A 14,417-nucleotide genomic window follows, 5' to 3' on the forward strand; every position below is an offset into this window, starting at 1 on the left:
GTGAAGGTCAGATAAATCATGTCAGACAGACATATATAGTTGACCTATTGCTATGCTATTTGAAAAATAGACCAAAACACAAAAACTTAGCATTGACCAATGAACCATGAAAATGAGGTCAAGGTATGATTATACCTGCCAGACAGACATGTGCAACTTACAATTATTACATACACCAAATATAGCTTAAACATAATAAGTCAGAAATTCACATGACAAAAAACTAAAAAAAATTTTCAAACAGTCGCTGAACCATGAAAATGAGGTCAAGGACAATGAACATATGGTTGATGGAAACTTCGTAACATAAATTATCTGCATACAAGATATGAAGCATCAAGGTCTTCTACCTTCTGAAATATAAAGCTTTAAACAAATAGTTTACACTGCTGCCGGATAGTAATACCTATGTCTCGCATAGTGCGACTTTCGTCGCAAGCGAGACGAAAACAAGAAACTGTGTCCATAGGACACCATGCTTTGCTCACATATTTCCTTGATCAGTGTACCATGAAATGGGGGACAAAAGCCTAATTTAAAAGTTCACATTATAATGAACATGTGTGCCAAGTTTCAAGTTGATCTAATTACCTTGACTAAAAACCTTAACATGATACAGGACAGATGAACAAACTGACTGACAGATGCACAGACTGAAAAACATAAAACTACGCAGGGCATACAATGAAAAACAATATTCTAGGTCATTTAGGAGCTATCAAAATATACTGAGCTAGAAACAATAGATAAACAACAGCTATAGTGATTCCAAAATTATTTTTTTGCATTATTATATAAATAATTTAACAAAGGAGTAGGGGCATTAAGGCCCGGTTTTGGCCCAAGAAAATGAAATGTTTGACAACTATTTTAATTTGGCACATAATGTTTGAAAATGCATAGGGTCAAGCAATTTAAATGAAAAACATCAAGATTTTTATCTGATGACATCACAATTACGTCATAATATATACCTTTTTCACAAAAACGATGAAAAAAAAGAATTTATGCAGTTTTCTAACATTATTTGTAGTGTGGAAACATCGTGCGCAGCCAAGAAACAACAAAATAATTTAAGAGAAGCTTTATTATAACTATTGACATATTCTCACCAAATATAAAGTTGTTTCTTGGGTGCGCAAATACTTTTCCAATCTAAAATATACTTAAAATTTGATGAAAAACAAGGAAAATCAAGTAATTTTACAAAATATGCAAATTTAGTCATGGTTTGTTGCCATGGTAACTCGTTCAACCTGAAATTGGTTTTTATTTTCTGAATATCTTGTAGCTTAGTCTAGTTTGGACAAATTTAAGAATATGTATGATAACTTTCAAATTTGCAGTAATATTTGGGCCAAATAAGGGCCTTATTGCCCCTACATCTTTCAGTGTTATTTGTATTGGGATACAATACTAAAGGTATATTAGAATAAGGTTAAAACAACAAACCAAAGAAATTAAGGTCTTTTATTTCATTTCCAAAATCTCAAAAAACATAAACATTTATTTAATTTAAGTTTGGTCTTTTTTCTTCAAAGTTCGAAATAAAAGAAATGTTGACAGATCAAATTTCAGTAAAATAACAAGTCCAAGTCTTCCTCAAAACATACGCTTTATAAGTATTGTATTTATAAACTAGTTAATTTGTGCTTAAAATGCACCAATAATATACATGTAGTGAAAAAAATTCTTCAACTTCATGAATTACAACATTGTGCAGAAATTTCTAAAAGATCTGTTAAAATAATTGGACGGGCGGACACATGCCTGGTATTTCCATGTCCCCGGCAACACGTTATGTAGGGGACAATAAAAATTTACATCTCAAAGGGACATATTTCCTGTACAAATATTTCATTGATACTGATTTTCTAAATCACAAAAGACATTAAATGATATAAACCTTTGATATAAATTTTATCTAAATCTGACAAGAAATGTAGGCTCGAGAGTCCTTACAATGCAATTTTCAATATAATTTATATTTCCAAAAGGCATTACTCATTAAAAAAACAATTGATTGGTATTGATTTTCAAACTTGTCGAAGACATATCTGATATAAACCTGTTACATAAATTTCATAAAAGTCTGGCAAGAACTGTAGTTGTGAGAATTCTTTCAAGGCTGTCCCCTGCACTGCAATGTTATGGGGTCAACAACTCAGAAGTCAAATTCAAGAAGGAAAATAACTGAAATCAGTCAACTATTAAAATATCTTATCTGCTAGTTAAAGTCACATAACTCCAAAATTATTTAAATAATAGTGAAAGTTGAAATGAAGCTTAGTTCAATTAACTTTACACTGTATTAAGAATACATGAAAATTGCTCATAGCAAGGCCATCCTTAACAAATTCTTTGTTTGATGTTGTCTATTCATGCCTTGTATGGTTGGGTAGGAAGGTAGGGATTTTATTTTTTTTTGCCAACAACTTAAGTTACATGTTATAAACGTTGGAGCAAAAAAAAACTTTTCATCTACCAAGACTTAATGTTCATGTATAGTTTGAAACTTTAGGCAGAATCAACAGTCATTGAAAGCTCAATGCAACAATGGACTGTTTATCCTTCAAATTATTGGCAAAATATGTTTCACTACAGAAAGTGACAAAATCTAAAACTGAAATGGGTGCTGTTCTTTAGAAAATTCTCTGTATTCTTTACTTACATATATGATTACAAAAAAAGATCAGATATGTTCCCTTGCTTAATTTTTTAGTTACAATTATACAGTCCTTAAAGTACTACACTTTGTTTCATGACTTTGCCACTACTTCAAATCCATTTTGTCCAGGTATGAGATCTTCCATTTCACTTGTTACTTTGGGTAAATCATCAATGCAGAAGAAATCTGAAAAAAAAACCCAAAGAACATCATCTTATCCACACATACACTATAAAAAAAAACCAAAGAACATCATTTTATCCACACATACACTATAAAAAAAAAACCAACAAACATCATTTTATCCACACATACACTATCAAATATTAATGTTTATTTCATACTTTGAATATGGAATTTTTTGCTTAAATATTTCACAATCAGATAAACTGCTTGAAAAATACCCTGCTAGAATAGTTAATAAATATTAACAATATGTGAAGGGAACACTTGTCATATGATGTAAGAATTATGTGAAAAGATCATATATTGAAATTTGGACCCACATTCACAGTAGGTCAACTTGTCTTGTGATTTGCACCTTCTGTTTTCTACTTTATATTTTAGTTATGTGTTGTTTATGGTCTTCTGCTCATATTATTTGAGTCACTGTTATTATAAAAATATTGGAGTGAAATACACATAAAAAGTGTACATTATAAATATGTAATCACAAGGCCTTCAACAATTAGCACTAGTGTGCTCTATGGAAAACTGTCTTGAGACAACTATTTTTTTTTTTCCTTTATGAGGTTATATCATTACATTCAGTGGTTCAATTCTTACAATTAGTCAGATGCGTTGTGAGGGGCACAATATCCAAAGACATTTTTGCATTCAATATCACACTATATCATTTGAAAATTATAATTATGCACAATCAATAACCATCAACAAATTTTCTGTTTTATTTGGGATTACCACTAGAAGACACTGATAAATAAAGAATACCTTGATTATGTTGACTCTTGGTCTGACTAGAATGTCCATTTGTATTGACATGTGAGTCCATTGTACCTTTATCAGTGTTATCTAGTACAATATCACCAACATCAATATATGGTAAATCACTGTAATTTTTTGGAGTTCTTTTGCGGAAACTGTAATTTTGCACATCTTCATTTGATTTTCTTTTATCACTACTAGTATTTGATTTTGGTTTATGTAGTTGAGAATCATTTTGTCTTTTTGAATTTTCCTTTGGTGAATTAGCTAACAATGAAGCATTTTGTCTTTTTTTAGATGGTGTTGCCTTTGGGTCTGTCTTCCCATCAAGTCTTTGTCCATCACTTTTCTTTCTATCATTGTCTTTATTAGATTTTAACCCTGTATGCTGTGTATCTTCACCAATATGAACACCAACTGTTTTTTCATCATCCTAATTAGTAAAATCAAAGCTATAAAGCTGTAACATAGAAGATCTCAACTAATTCATTATTTTTCATTCAATATTGAATTTTGTTAATGTTAGTCTTTTGTCATATGCTAATAAGCTTTTGTAATTTAGAGGTATATGATGTTGATGGCAGATCTATGATAGTCATTTTAAATATATTAGCCTTTTTTTATAGACTTGAAGCAATTTAGAGCACCTATCTATTTTTGAAGACCATTTGCTGACCTCTAGATGTCTTTTGGTTATTTGTGTGTTTTTAGTTTGCTGTCTCATTGAAGTATACCACACACCTCCTCTTAATCACAACTTTTTTTCTAATGGTCTAAGAACCGAACTAGACAACAAAATGTATGTTTACAAATGCTTGCAAATGTCAAGTCCCCTTTTTGCTTTTGAATACTTTAAAAAAATGAAACTGTTAGGTGTAACTAACATCGATCAAGTTTAGTATCCTGTACAGATCTTGCTTACAAAATTATGTTTTAAGAAAATATTATATAAAGATTTGCATTTTTCTAGAAGTATATATATTTTTTTCAAGTCAGAAGTATTTCCTTCCTATTACTATATTTTATATCACACATTAAAAAAACATTTGCAAAAAATTTGTTAGGCTGTATTTCATACATTAAAGCGTTCACAGTTATATTTGCCATTAAACAATGCACTTGAGATGTAACAATTTGTACAAACCTCCTCACTAGATACTCCACTGTCTGTATCATCCCAGATATACTTCATCTGTTTCCTTACCACTGAAAATATATATAGTCAAATATAGAATTAATTTTACCTGGGATGAAAATCATGTCCTCCCCATAGCACCAAATTATGTAGTTTTTGTGGGAGTAGCTGAGGCCTTATTTATCTTCTGATTTTATTTTTTTTTTGGTGCCGTCTGTCCTGTCTATACTTCTGATTTTTTATCTGTCCTTGAAGTATACAAGAGTGCGAAGTGGGAAAACTAGTTAACTTAATCATAAAGTATTTCTGAAAAATTGACCTGAATGCAAAACCACAGTCACTAATAGACATAAGTGGCACCCAATTGTTGCTGAATTATGTTATTTTATAGTTGTTACTTCTCAGTGATACATTGCTTATCACAACTTAATTTTTAGAAAAGATACTGTTAAAAGTAAAACTGGAAGAAAAACATCAAAATTATAATTTTTCTAATAACATATTACAATGAATAAATTATGGTCATGATACTTTTAAAATTTTGATTACTGGTGTTTCATGTGTCAAAAAATTGTCATTTTAAAGATAAGTTAGATGTGTGGTTTTTTGTTATTTCAGTTTGTGCTATATTCAAACCAAATAAGTCCCTAAATACAGTAGTCGTTACGCTTTTTTTTAAATGCTATAAAATAATACATTACAATTCTGTATTTCTTTTGGAGGCAAGAAGTATTTTCCAACTGGTATTTTCTGGGTAGGCACTTTTGTAGAATCAGAAATATACTTTGCATGGAATACAGCAAGGTGTTCATCTCTATATGCACTACTCTGAAATATTCTATAAAACAAAAAAAATGAATAAACTGTAGTCTTTCATTGCACTTCATAGAAATCAAATTGTTGTGTAAAATTATTGTCAGAAAAAGCATCTTCAATAAACTCAAATGTAAAATTTAACAACTGTAATATTGAAATATGACAATACAAGTCATGATTAAATTCATTTTTATTTTCCATTTTTAAAGGTACATAACTTGAGAACTGTAAAATTAGAACTTGATCTGTATTAGGTGGTAATATGCATTGTGTATAAGTTTCATAATATTTGGTTCAGGCAAAGTAAAATTAGAGGGCAGAAACAGCAAATTCAGCATTTTTTCCATTTAAAAGGGACATAATGATACCTTGAAGAATGGTGAAAGTGATGCACCCAAATTCGATCTTGATCTGTGTTTGAAGGTAATAATCATTGTGTGTTAAGTTTCATAACATTTGGTTGAGGCAAACTAAAGTTAAAGAACAGAAACCAATTTCGGGATGTACAGACAAGGGTGAAACTTAATGTCCCTGTCGCCTAGCGGCAGGTCCATAAAAATATAATTCATAGCATGAGTTATCATGGTTATGGTTACCACATTGCAATATTGCAGAAATTTGAGAGTTAAGACAGAAATCTATATAAACCAGGTCAATTTGTTTTTCAAATTTTTTTCATACAGAGTACTGTGGATTAATTTATTTTCATGGATACCAATTTTTGTGGATTGAGTAAACTTATAATATTATGGATATGCCAAAGAAAATGTAAACTTCGTTGAACATTCAAATTCTTGGTTTACCTATATAGCCACGAAATCCAAGAACAATAATAAGTCCATGTTAGTACATACTTTTTTCCCTTCCTTTGTATCTTTATTCGCAGTAACGGTCCCTGAGCTTCAACTTTCGCTACGTGAAACAGTTATAAAGCTTTCAAAAACTGGTGGTCAGGGGTTTATTTCATGTATATGTAAAGGGGGTGCAGCACTTCTTTATGTTAATGTAAAATTCAAAAGATATTGTGCAATTCGCAATGCCATAATTCACTCACATGCTCAAACAAATGATATAGAACTATTTTTTGTATTTTGTAAATAAGGTTAATTGTGTGGTCATTAAATAAAAAAAATATAATGTGTATCAATGCTTTTTTATAACAAAATCAATACTATTAATTATTGTACAAGTTATAAGTGAATTTTAGTCAAATGTTGTACAAATTGTAATTTGTACAAGCACTTTTTGTACAAATTACAATTTGTACAAAGTCAAAATACAATTATAATTTGTACAATTTTTTTGTACAAATTATAATTTGTAAAAAATGATAACTTGTACACAACATATTTATATTATCAGGATGGTTTTGTTAGTCAGTTACAGACATATAGCTGAATTTATATTCACTTCTTATGTATAAAGAAACATGTGGAGTCTTACAGCAAAAGAATATTCCAAGGGCAAACAATAAAATAGTGTTAACCCATTAAATTCAATACTCACAGGCTTTAACCAGACATAATTTAATCTACTTTTTCATAATCTTCTTATTTTTGGAGAAAAAGAAATTGCTTAAAGCTGTTCCAGAATTTATTGTGTTGGGGGGTCAAAGGCAGTTTTATAAAATTTAATGAGTGGTGAATATTTTAGAAAGTTTGGTTGTACAATTAGAGAAAAAAATCGCTTAAAAATTTCATGCATGGCAAGGTCAACTGTAAAAAAAAAAATATATATAGGGTTCAACAGAACCATGTGTCTCATCTGCTATTGCTGTCGTCAATATATTGTTGGCTGTGAAGTCCATTTATCAGTAAAGTAGTGATGTATTTTTTAATGGTACTTTTCTTTTAAAGATGCTATTTCTTGATCTTTCATAAATTTCTTTCCAAGTTTAATAACATGTCATGAAAGTTAAACAAAGTTATCGATTTCTAAATTTGTTTTATCCAAGCCTGAATGTAAATGTTTAATCGGTCACATATATGGAATAAAGAGCTGCGCCAAGAGCGCATGATACGCCAGTTGCTTTTTCAAAGAATAAAGTTCCATAACTCCTCGATGTCATACCAGAAATGTATAAAAAAACTAAAGGGAGGTTATTTTGATAGATATAAAACAGTCACCAAAGTTTCATGAAAACTGCTCAAAGCATTTTTGAGTTATTGTCTGAAACTTGACATATGGACGGAAGGACAGACGGACAGACAATGGTATACCATAATACGTCCTGTAAATGGGCGTATAAAAATGAAGACGTTATAACTTAATCATAAAAAATCCTCTTTCCAAGTTTTGTAAAATTCTATGAAGGTTTGACAAGTTATAAATGTTTGGAAACTTTAGGCTGTACCTTAATGTGATAACCAATTTTTTCCAGTAAAAAACATAATAAACAAGAATGTGTCCATAGTACATGGATGCCCCACTGGCACTATCATTTTCTATGTTCAGTGGACTGTGAAATTGGGGGTCAAAACTCTAATTTGGCATTAAAATTAGAAAGATCATATCATAGGGAACATGTGTACTAATTTTCAAGTTGATTGGACTTCAACTTCATCAAAAACTACCTTGACCAAAAACTTTAATCTGAAGCGGGACAGACGGACAAACGGACAGACGCGTAGACAGAAAAACATAATGCCCCTCTACTATCGTAGGTGGGGCATAAAAATGGAAGAAAATGTTTTCAATATTTTGCTCTTGGTAGTGTCTTTTGATCATACCAAAGCTTCTGTGATTGTCCAAGTTTCTTAACCATTGTTATCATGCCAAGGAGGTTTAACTAAGTTATTGATGTCTAAAAAAACTTTAACCACAAACTGAACCTAATTGTTGACAATCCAGACTAGACCAGAATGTATGATTACTATGTCTTGTTTCAGGCTTGACAAAAATTCCTTCAGACACCTCCCCCATACATTAATTTTTAAAACAGCCCTTACAATTTTCTGATGAAAAGAGCTTACTGTTTTGTATCTTTACTGTCAGCATTTTCACTGAATATAAATTGTGCTGAGTCATAATCAGCTTGTTTTCCTCCTTGTTCCTCTAAAACAAAAACAAATATGATCAACTTTTTAATTAAGAGAATTATCCTCTTTAACTTAAACAAATATGAATACTTAAAATGACAGAAATATCCTCTAAAACAAAATGATTCTTTTTATTTATAGCATTATTCTCTATTAACAACAAGAATCATGTGTAGTGCTAAGCATATCCCCACTCATAACCTAAAGTACTGTAAAACTGGAAGAAGGTGTTTAACAGATCTCAAAAAGGCATACACATTACAAATGATCATCCCTGTTGATTTTGTTTACCTCCATTAAGGTAGCACAATACAAAGATTTTTTCAACCACAATCAGACAACTTTAAACTGATGTAATTTCTTTCATCCAACTCTAAAATTCATAAATGAGGAACCAAAAGAAAGAAGAAAGATTTATCTTTCAAATGGTGATAATTTCATTATTACAAAATTATTACAAGTTTGCAACCTTATTTCGTAAGAAATCACCCAATTTAATTGGGTATAAAATTTGTTCTATTGATGTTTTTGGAAATCTTAGACACGGTTTTGGAGATAACTGGTCAAGGAACAACATGTGGTAAAATCAGGCATATAGGGGCATCTGTATAGGAGCTAATTTCATTTAAAATAACATTTTCATGACAAAAATGTATGTGTCACAATTGAATAAATAAGGATTTTCCTATTAGAACCCCATTAACTTCAATATCATTCACACATGTACCATGGGGATACTTCAGGATCATAAATCAATTAGGTTTTGACCAGTAAGTAAGCATTCCATTTCAGCAATTCTAAATATATAAAGAAAATGCACATCATATGCATCAAAAACCAGATCTGGCGAGAGAAGTTATATTATATTTGACCTTGCTGTAAGTCAGTTGCTACTGATATGGTCAAAACTCCACCCACCTTGCACTTGCTTTTTTCAATATGGATTTTTTTATTCAATTAGAACATGAAACAATATATTTTGTTTTAACATTTTCCCAAAAAGTAGTACATAAAATCATCAGTTGGTCAGTCTAGAGGATTCTTATGGGGGATTTCTAGAATTATAATTGTATACAATGAAAATATATAATTTTACACAAAGTAGAATTTTCTTATTTTTGTAGTTGGAAAATAAAATGTTTAATTTTGTGTTTTCTTTTAAATAGAATTCATATTACACATTCTCCTCAAGAAAATCTGATATAACCATCAGCATTAACATAAGCAACATTAATTGCTGTACATTTATATTTGATTCTCTCTATAGCTCCAAATTATTTTTTTGTTTTTTTCTCCTGGCAGCTCCAATACAGAAATGTATTTTTATTTGTATTTCATTATCTTCTTTTTTCTAAAAACCCTGAATTCAACCTCTTTTCTATGACTGTTATTTTTATAGCTGGTCAGTGGTCATAAAGCTATCAAATGATTCTATTATAAACCACAAAGTACTGCACACATGTTCCTATTTGTATCAGTCAGACACATGCATTTGTTTATAAAACTAAATATCATCAAAACTCATAAACAGTGCAAGATATGGAAACTTATTTTTCTTCTGAGGTTTAGTAATATTAAAAAGTAACAAAAACAGCTGAAAATGAAATTTTGATAAAATTTAGTTGCTTTTGTATTGTGTTACCTTAAACAAGGGCCTCAGTGGCCGTGTGGTCTAAGTGGATCATTTTCTGTATTACCATCCTGATGTTATGAATTCAAACCTAGCACATGACAGGTGAATTTCACTCCTATCTTAATAGGACAAGCATTGTCAGTTTTCCTGCCAAAGTTGGTGGTTTTCTATGGCTTCCTCCACCAATAAAAACTGACCACCATGATTTAACCAATAATACACAAAGTGGCATAAAACACCAACAATCAATCAATCATTTAACCAAATTTATCAGCAAACAGGAACTAGGTATCTGACAGATCTGAAAAATGCTCACACACTACAAATCGCCACGGTCAAGTTGCTAACCAGATATGAAGCCATTTTGTTGAACTGACAGACAGACAAGGTAATTGCAATAAAACATTTAGGAGTGGGAGTATAAGACTAGTCTTTTAATAAGATTCTAGGTATTATTAGAAATAGTTGGTCCAATTTGTTACTGTGTTGACCTTTTATCTGCACTCACTGTTGCGAATTATGTATAGACATTCGGAAAGCTATATTTAACATTTAATGCCCTTGACAGACAAGAAATAACAGTATAAAGAGCTGCAAATTTCATGCAATGTAATAAGTACCTGGTAATTTAAACCATTTTTAAATAACAAGACGGGTGTCTCATGTGGAGCAGAATCTGCTAACCCTTCCAGATCACCTAAGATCACCCCTGGTGTTTGGTGGGGTTTGTGTTGCTCAGTCTTTAGTTTTCTATGTTGTGTTTTGTATACTGTTGTTTGTCTTTTGATCATTTTTCATTTTTGGCCATGGCATTCTAGGTTTGTTTTGATTTATCAGATTGAATGTCCCTTTGATATCTTTCGTCTCCCTTTTGTGTTAAATGTCACAAAAATATTACCCAAGTCATACATGAATTATAAATGTTATTAATTACAAATATTATCAAATTATTTTTAATAATTACTCCATTTTGTCTTTCTTTCAGTTGAAACACTATCAGAAAACCATGCAGTCAGATCTTGAAATATTGGCATATTCTCCGACATCATTCAGTTTCTGAAAAAAGGATACATAAATTATCTCCTCGACAGGAACAATAGGACACATTCCTTAAAATAAAAAAACTTAAAATTTAGGCATATTATTTTATAGAATTAATTTAAATCAAATACAAATATTATGATACATGAGATTGCATTTATAAATAGCACTGGAACTCAGTATACTGCATCAGAATATAAAGGAGTTACTTATTTGAAGGTCAAACAACATTTTTTCAGCAAAATAGGGAATAAAAGAATATTCAGTCTGTATATCCCCATCATTTTATCATTCATTTTTTTAGGCTAAAACTTATTTTTCTTATAAAAATGTGTTCGATAACTGCACGAGTCTAGGTAGACCCATCTGGACACATTATAATGACTTCAAGCTATTAAATGTACCAGAATATGCTCATGCACCAATACAAGTTATAATTTCAAATAGCTCTAATTGTAAAGTGTTTTGGTTTCAACCTGGCTGGGAACTGAATTCATGACACTCTCACCCCTACTCACGAAAAGTAATAATCAAGGACATTTAAAACCATGAAATATATCTTTATTTTTCATATCTCTGCGTTTAAAAAAAAAAACTCCTCTTCATATATATATACAATCCCTTATTTCTATCATCAATTTCTTAAGGTATTCATGTAGAGAAGGGAAAACCATCCCATGTAACAAATTATCAGCCAGCTTCTCTGCATATGTTAAAACTACCTTGGTGGTCTCCTGGTAGCATGTTCCCCTCGAGGGAGGTTATGGGTTTTAACCCGGGCCAGGTCAAACCAGACTTCAAAATTTGTGTATTTGCTGCTTCTTCGATAAGCACACACCATTGAGAAGTAAGAGCAAAGACAGGTCTTGAGTTTAGAATAATCATATCAATCATATTCTATTGTATCGATCGTTTATGGGTTCATCAATTTAATCAACTGTCTCATCTGGTTTTCAAGGTCCAGGTTCATATTAAATTGTTACAATATCATCTTTAGAATTGATCAATTCAATCAACTAACTGCCTTTTCTCGGTTTCAAAGGGTCATGATTGTATTCAATTGTGATCAATCATATCTATCATTACAATCAAGGGGTTTGTGAATTTTACTGCGTTGATACATGTACTTGGTAATCAATCATATTTATTGTAAATTAATGATTGAGGGTTTTCAATTTTTAATGAGTTGATTTAGATGATAGCTGGTTATCAATTGTGACCAAGAGTTGATTGAGTTGAAATTTGCAGTTCAATCAATGTTTATAATGTGTAAATTTGTAACTATCTTTGCTGCATCGAATTTGTCAGTATGTTTGTTCGTGGTTAGACCTGGTGTTTGCTTTTCTTTTAATTAGTATGTCAGTATATGGTATGGCAATTTTGTTGTTGGTGATTCTATGGAACATATTTGATCGGCTTTTAAGTCTTCTTTCTTATGATGGCCAGTGAAGTGTGTTTAGCATGTTTGTTACACTTTCAGTATATTGGTATTAAGAACATACGTATCTTGCTGCACGTCTTTGGACTTTTTCTATGGAGTTTATGTTCTCAGTTGTGTAAGAGACCCAGATAGTGCAGCAGTATTCTAGTTTTAGCCTGATAAGGGCTTGGTATGCTTGGTCTTTAATGGTTACCGAGTTTATTTTTAGATTTTTTCTGATGAATGCAATGGTCTTGTTTGCATTTGATGTCATGTTCTGAATGTGTTTGTTCCACTTTAAATTTGATGATGTTATTACGCCGAGATATTTTGCATTTTCAACTGAATCAAGAATGTGTCCATGCATATCATAATAAAAATGAATAGGTGTTTTCTTTGTGGTCACTCGAAGTATGTTCCATTTGTCAGGATGGAACTGCATTAGTCATGCGCAGTCTTGTTCCCACTTGATTGCCCCTTCTAGGTTTTCTTGGAGTTTTAGGCAATCTCATGTTGATTTTATCTGTTGGTAAATGATACTGTCATCAGCAAAGAGCCTGATTTGACTGTGATGTAAATAGTCAGGTAAGTCATTGATGTATATTAAAATAGTATTTGACCTAATTTAGCGCCCTGAGGAACACCTGATGTAACTGGTATATCGTCAGAGGAATGGTTTTCTAGTATGACTGTTTTTGTACAATTAGATAGGAAAGATTTCATCCAGTTTGTAGCTAATGTTCTGATACACAAAAAAATTTAAGTTGATAAAGTAATCGGTTGTGTGGAACTTTATCAAAGGCTTTTAAAATATACAAACCGATCTAATCATCATGGATTTCACTAAATTAGTGAAATCCATGATGATTAGATCGGTTTGTATATTTTTATCGTTATTTGAACTTCAAGATAGCTGGTAAATCAGTGAAATTATCTGGGATTCCCTAGACCTACTTGCCCTGAAGCCGTGTTGCAAGTCATAAAGTATGTTGTTCGATTCAATCAAGGTGTGTCATGATGTTGCTTGCAAGTATGTGCTCTAATAATTTACAGGAAATACATTGAGATTGGTCTATAGTTCCCAGGATGATGTCCGTCTCCTTTTTTGAAAACAGGTGTTACTTTGGGTGATTCCAATCATATTTCCTGTAAAAATTAGAGTGAGTATGTTTGTGCATGTGTTAATGTTTTCTTTTAGCACTATTCAGGTGAGTGAGTATTCCAGTTATGAATGTTATCTGGTCCTGTTGCTTTTTTACTTTTTAGGATTTATATTTTTAATTAATTTATAGATGCCTTCCTGTTGATGTCTATGTTGTCCATTATTGGATGTGTTGATGGACCTTTGTCAGGGATTACTGTATTAGTCTCAGATGTAAATGCTGATTTAAATTGTTCGTTTAAGATATTTGCTTTTTTCAAGGGATCTGTATGACTGTGGACACCCTGGACCATCGTTTAATTGATCAATTAAAAAGGTACCTATTTTGTTTCAGATCTTTTTTAACTGTCTAATGCTTAGCGAGACAATGACATGATATCTCACATCTAAATTTATTACCAAACGCAAATGATGTTTGTCAAGTTGAATTTCCCGGACTTTTCGTCTGCAATAAATATTCTTACGCCTCGTTAGCAAACAACCACTCTTCGTAAATGCTACAATATCAAAACAGATACACCGACATGATCGAATTATTTTTTACTTAACATCCAATTTA

The 14,417-nt window shown here is 31.2% G+C and overlaps 1 protein-coding gene across 2 annotated transcripts; it reads right to left on the reverse strand.

Moving 5' to 3' along the window:
• Positions 1-760: 760 nt before the first annotated feature.
• Positions 761-14,296, reverse strand: LOC127735958 (telomere repeats-binding bouquet formation protein 2-like). Of its 2 annotated transcripts, none has more exons than XM_052246425.1 (7): positions 14,258-14,296; positions 11,200-11,291; positions 8,537-8,618; positions 5,450-5,586; positions 4,758-4,819; positions 3,620-4,046; positions 761-2,854 (listed from the first exon to the last, which is right to left on the reverse strand). In XM_052246425.1, exons 2-7 carry the CDS (start codon positions 11,282-11,284, stop codon positions 2,760-2,762), a joined length of 888 nt encoding a protein of 295 aa, XP_052102385.1. In that variant the 5' UTR covers positions 11,285-11,291; positions 14,258-14,296; the 3' UTR covers positions 761-2,759. The 2 variants fall into 2 exon arrangements, with proteins under 2 accessions (XP_052102385.1, XP_052102383.1); XM_052246423.1 differs by having other exon boundaries at positions 14,179-14,288.
• Positions 14,297-14,417: the final 121 nt, after the last annotated feature.

Source organism: Mytilus californianus, unplaced genomic scaffold, assembly GCF_021869535.1.
Source record: "Mytilus californianus isolate M0D057914Y unplaced genomic scaffold, xbMytCali1.0.p SCAF_3, whole genome shotgun sequence".
Taxonomy (NCBI): Eukaryota; Metazoa; Mollusca; class Bivalvia; order Mytilida; family Mytilidae; genus Mytilus; species Mytilus californianus.

Bases quoted from the DNA above. Each gene is read 5' to 3' on its own strand.
- LOC127735958 (XM_052246425.1), bottom strand. From the start codon at position 11,284: ATGATGTCGGAGAATATGCCAATATTTCAAGATCTGACTGCATGGTTT. The intron at 5,587-8,536 runs GTAAGCTCTTTT...TTTGTTTTATAG, and splicing joins GACAGTAAAGATACAAAACA to AATATTTCAGAGTAGTGCAT. The intron at 4,047-4,757 runs GTTTGTACAAAT...TTTACTAATTAG, and splicing joins GTGGAGTATCTAGTGAGGAG to GATGATGAAAAAACAGTTGG.